This window comes from Myotis lucifugus, unplaced genomic scaffold (assembly GCF_000147115.1).
Source record: "Myotis lucifugus unplaced genomic scaffold, Myoluc2.0 scaffold_987, whole genome shotgun sequence".
NCBI lineage: Eukaryota > Metazoa > Chordata > Mammalia > Chiroptera > Vespertilionidae > Myotis > Myotis lucifugus.
Window position 1 is genome coordinate 19,423 of NW_005872035.1, and position 5,444 is coordinate 24,866.

The 5,444-nt window shown below is 59.6% G+C and overlaps 1 protein-coding gene across 1 annotated transcript; it reads right to left on the minus strand.

Moving 5' to 3' along the window:
• Nucleotides 1-366: 366 nt before the first annotated feature.
• On the minus strand, nucleotides 367-1,138 carry LOC102423371 (keratin-associated protein 24-1). Its single transcript, XM_014449006.1, has 2 exons — nucleotides 603-1,138; nucleotides 367-514 (listed from the first exon to the last, which is right to left on the minus strand). Exons 1-2 carry the CDS (start codon nucleotides 1,136-1,138, stop codon nucleotides 367-369), a joined length of 684 nt encoding a protein of 227 aa, XP_014304492.1.
• Between the last annotated feature and the right edge of the window lie 4,306 nt (nucleotides 1,139-5,444).

The window sequence follows — 5,444 nt, forward strand, 5'->3', positions numbered from 1 at the left end:
CAGGACTTAACAGCAAGACCATGATCTGGGAGGAGGTGCTGGAGTCAGCGGCCAAGCCCAGGGCTCCTCTTCCCGGGAAGGTGGGTGGGAAGAGTGACAGTGAGGCCACCCCAGAAAGGAGGCCCCTGTCCGTGGGCGCTCCCCCGGGGCGGGCTCAGAGGCAAGGACACGGCCCCAGGTCTGCCTGGGCGTGGACAGACCAGAGGGAAAGCGCGGGGGTCAGGGTCCTGGCGCTGGAGGGAGCATCAGCGGTGAATGCGGCCAGGCTCCTAAGACGGAAGTAACTCAATGGAAGAGTCAAGAGGCCCCTACACAGTAACCTTCTCCAGCAGCTGCCGCCGCGGATGCAACACGCACAGCAGCAGCTCAGGCCCTGCAGCCGCTTCGCAGGTACCGCAGCGGCGGGAAGGTGCTGGGCAGATGGCCCAGTGGAGGGAAGGTGCAGGGCAGGTGGCTCAGCGGCCGGATGTTTCTGGAAACACAGCTCAGCGGCGGGCAGCTCGCGGGCCTGAGCCTGGGGCAGGGACCGTCTCTCAGGACGCAGTTTTGGGACTGGCGGCCGCTGGCCACGCAGCGGGAGGGGGCAAAGCCGGGTACGGGGCCAGGGTTTCCGCAGCTTCTGCCCCAGGGACCGCCCCGTCTGCAGGGGTGCAGGGGCGGGGCGCTCCTGGGGAAGCAGGGCAGGCGCGCAAGGCGGTGGGGAGCCAATGCTCAGGGTCCGGCCGGCTGCAGTGGTGCGTGGGCTGCGCGTGGGGCCGTGGAGCGCGCGCCCCAGGGTCCAGGTGCATGGGTGGCAGCTGGGGCGGCGGCCGGGGCAGGGTCCTGGTCCTGGTCCCGTGTTGGGGGTCCCCCGGGCACCACAGGCCGCGCCCCATGCGGGAGCGAGACAGCGGCCGGGTGTGCAGCAGGTCCGGGGGTCCCAGCTCATGGTGCGGGCGCTGGGCTCGCAGCTCCACGCGTGTCCGTGGCCTCTCTCGCCGTCATCCAGGAGCCAGAGGGTCCCTTGGTGGCAGCTGGGTAGGCAGAGCCCAAAGGCAGGGCTGGCGTCACCCGAGCAAACGGCAGCCGAGGGCGCCCCCGGGTCACAGCAGTGGGGTGCGCAGGGGGGGCCCAGGAGACACAGGGAGCCCGGGTGCATGTCCGCTCTGCAGGGTGGCGGGGCGGCGGGGTGGCCGGGCTCCTTATATGTCCCCCGTGACCGAGGCGCCTCTCCACTCTTCCTCCTTCTCCCGGGACAAGCGCGGCAACATCTCATTAGTGTGGTGGCTACGGCGCCCTGGTGTGGTGGCTACGGCGCCCTGGCCCCACACGCATGTAAACGGAGGTTTATTTTGACTCTTCAAAGTGTGATAATGGCCACCTGGCCGCCCACCTCACTCATCCCCGCAGGCGGCTGGGGCAGGGCTGGAATGCCATGGGCACAGGTGCCTGCAGCCGGGTAACACCAGTGCGTCCTGCTCCCCGGTTATTACAGGTTAACGAGGAGTCGCTGGGACCAGGAACCTGGGCTGCTGCCCTTTCCTGGGGGCTCGGGCCTGTGTCCTGAGTGAGGCCGGGGCCCTGGCGGCCAATCGCTGCTCAGGGGAGTGGGTGGGACACCAGCCACCAGGAGACAGACCGGCTTCCCCACCAGGAGTTACCCCTCAGGTGCAGGCCAGGCCTGGTGACCACGCCCTCTGACTGTCGGGGAATTCCACCTGTAAGGCCCCCAACACCCCCGAGACCAGTGACCCCAAGGCCAAAGGTGACCTGGACCTACGGGTCAGTGTGGCCAAGTGACCAGGACCCCTCGGCGGCCCCTGGGCAGAGCTCCTGCGAGGTGATGCCAGAAAGGCCGGTTCTCACCTCGCCTCCTGCTCCACTGAGATGACACATCCGCCCGTGGTCACAGCGTAAACCCCGATGCTGTCGGAGAGAACGCTTTCCTGTCTTTAAAAAAATATATACGTTTTTATTGATTTCAGAGATGAAGGGAGAGGGAGAGGGAGAGGAGAGAAGCATCTATGATGAGAGAGAAGCATGGATCATCGGCTGCCTCCTGCACGCCCCCCACTGGGGATGGAGCCCACACCCCGGGCCTGTGCCCTGACCGGGAATGGAACCCTGATCTCAACCACTGAGCCACGCCGGCCGGGCTGTCTCTCATGTTTCTATATTTCTTCCGAAATAAGTTGTACTCTTCTTGCTCTGTTTGTTGTTGTTGTTGTTGTTTTTTGCACATGGACTTCATTTTACTCCAGCGCTGAAAAATGTAGCTATTTTGGGTCTGTGCCCACATTTTATTTGCAAACCCAGACGGTCCTTATGGGCACTGTCCCTACTACATAACACCTTCCACTCCACACGGTGAAGGCTGAGGGGAACTTTGCAAGATTTTAATTTAAACTAAAGGATGGACCTTTTGTTCCTGAAAACAGAGGCTATAATTCAGACCCACGGCCTCCGCAGAGCTGGGAAGAGCTGCGCGTTTATGGACAGCAGTGGGGTCGGGGGGGAGGGGGTGAGGGGAGCAGCAGTGGGGACCGAGGGGGAGGGGGGCAGCATAGCAGTGGGGTCACGGGGGGAGGGGGGCAGCCGGTGGGTCGCCTGTGCAGACGATGTCCTCAGACGAGGCAAGCAGGCTTCCTCCGTCCTCTGCTCCCGGCTGCGCTGGTGACCGCATGCCCGTGCCCACCCGCAGGCGTCCTCCCCGCGTGCCCGGCCCCCGCCTTTCCCGGGGCCTCTCAGCATCGGTTCTGGTTCCAGAAGGTGAGGCGCCTGCTCTCCCCGCACCTGCCCCATCCCCACAGCCGCCGTCTGGGGGCGTCTGGGTGAGAAGGTCGGCGTGGGGAGCACATGTCACCCACCGTCTGGCTCCGAGGATCCTGGATTCTGCAGAAATGCCGGCCCTGAGGCAGCAGAACCGGACGAAGGTGCAGGGCCGCTGGTCGCCCGGTTCCCGGGCCTTCGTGACGCAGGAGCCAGAGGCGGCGGGCGCTGTGCCTGCGTCTGTCACACCGCGGGCCCCTGTCCTGTTTCACTCGCTTTTCATTAAACGGTTGTTACAGGGTCTCCCCCTCCCCCCACCCTGTCCTCCTCCACCCGCCCGAGTAGAGAATGTTCGTGACATTATTCCAGCGAAACCGTCTCGAGTCTGGTGTTGGGCTCCCTTTCAGCGGATTTGAAGGGCACAGAGCAGATGGATCCGGCATCTGTGAAGCCCACTGCGTCCCTCTCCCTCCTCACAGCAGGAAATGAGAGAGCGTTTCATGCCGGCCGGTGTGGCCCAGTGGTTAAGCGCCCACCTAGGAGCCAGGAGGTCACGGTTCTGGGTCGGGCACAGGCCTGGGTGCGGGCTCCGTCCCCGTCGGGGGCGTGCAGGAGGCAGCCGATCCATGCTTCTCTCTCACATGGTTGTTTCTCTCTCTCCCTCTCCCTTCCTTTCTCTCTAAAATCAATAAAAACATATTTTAAAATAAGAAAGAAGACTTCTAGCTCCCAGGCAGTTTCCCGAAATCCCGGTTCCTTCCGGGAACAAGAAACAAACTCCCTTTATCGAGCGAGGCAGCCGGTTCTCTTCTCGGCAGCTCGTTAAAGGGGAGCTGGGAAGGGCCCCCCGTTTCCTCCAAAGGTCAGACTTCCCGGAGGGTGAGCACAGACGGTCACAGAGCGAAACCCCTCCCAGCAAACGGCCCCTAAAGAAAGGCAGGGAGGCCACCGTCTAGCCCAGTGAGGGCGAACCTTCTGAGCTCGGCGTGTCAGCATTTTGAAAAACCCTAACTTAACTCTGGTGCCGTGTCACATATAGAAATTTTTTGATCTTTGCAACCATAGTAAAACAAAGACTTATGTTTCTGATATTTATTTTACATATTTAAATGCCATTTAACAAAGAAAAATCAACCAAAAAAATGAGTTCGAGTGTCACCTCTGACACGCGTGTCATAGGTTCGCCATCACTGCTCTAGCCCAGAGGTCAGGCTGACAGGCTTCGCTTCTTTCTCTGCCCCGATACACATGTAATTATGCTCTCATTCCACTTGCCACAAAGCTGCCGAATGAAGCGACAGTGATCCCGTGATTTATAAAAGCAAATTGCATGCAAATCCAGCCTCGCACAGCGATGAGCGGGTAGGAGTGAGTCAGAGCGATTCTTAAACGGACCAGCGTAACCTCAAGGGCAGTCACACCGCTGGCTTCGCAGATCAGAAACGGTTTCCAGAACAAAACACAACCTTTAGGAAACAGCCCGGCCGGCGTGGCTCGGAGGTTGAGCGTCGACCTAGGAACCAGGAGGTCACAGTTTGATTCCCGGTCAGGACACAGGCCCGGGTTGTGGGCTTGATCCCCAGTGGGGGGCGTGCAGGAGGCAGCCAATCCATGATTCTCTCATCAGTGATATTTTTCTCTCTCTTCCTTCCTCTCTCTGAATCAATTAAAAAAAAAACACCCAAAACATGATTTAGGAAACAGAAGCAAATCAAGACAGAGCACGTTTTAGAAATAACAACCCACCGGGTGGGAAGCCAGGACCGAGAGCTGGCTTTGTGGGTGCCTGTCAGGGGAGCCTGGTGTGACGGTTCCGAGGTGGCGTTGATGGGAGCTCAGCCTCTGAGCTGGACCTGCCGTGGCTGCCGGTGGGGGTGGGTCACCCTTTTTGATCACCATGGAGACGTGTGGGTCGTGGTAACCTCTCGGGACCTCGGGACGTGCTGACGTGAACCCAGAGCGAACGGGGTCGGGCCTGCAGGACCCCGCGAGGATGGGAGGAGAGAGTGAGTGTGCAGAGACCTGGGGATGCAAGGCACGCAGTGGGCGCCAGTCAGCTGTCACTCTTCTTCTAATCGTCTGAAGGCCTCATGTGGGGACTTCTAGTCACCCCTCAGACCAAGAAAAACGGTTGCTATGCGTTTCCTCTGATGTTGCAAATACGGACGCACAGGAACCTCCGTCTTCTCCAAAAGTTAATGCAAAGACGAGCAGCTCTGCCGCGTGCAGCGGAGAAACGTGGTCCTGTCGGAGGGAGACCCTAAAGCCGCTCTCATTTAACCCTCATTCCCGGGGCCCGTGTCATGGCTAAGAGTCGGGGCTCATAGGCAGATGTCCCGGGTCGAATCCTGTCTCTGAGGCTCCTGGGAACATCCGTAAACAGCACCCGTCCTTGAAATTCGTTTCCCCGTGGTCCAAGGGGTTTAACATATGGTCGCCGGCAAGGCTGCCTCAGGGTTCCTGGACTCAGGACAAAGATGCACACTGGGGCCTATTCCACATTAGATCATCGGAAGCTAAAACAAATTACTGTGAATGCTCAGCAGATGTGGAAAAAAATCTTCTGATGGCCTCTTACTGGCTACATATAAAATAACTTCTTGTTGGTACTCTTTGTGGAGGCCAGGGTGCTTTGATGTTTGTGTTGTTGGGTTATAAAAATAAAGATGTGGGGAAATGTTATGAGGAACCAACAA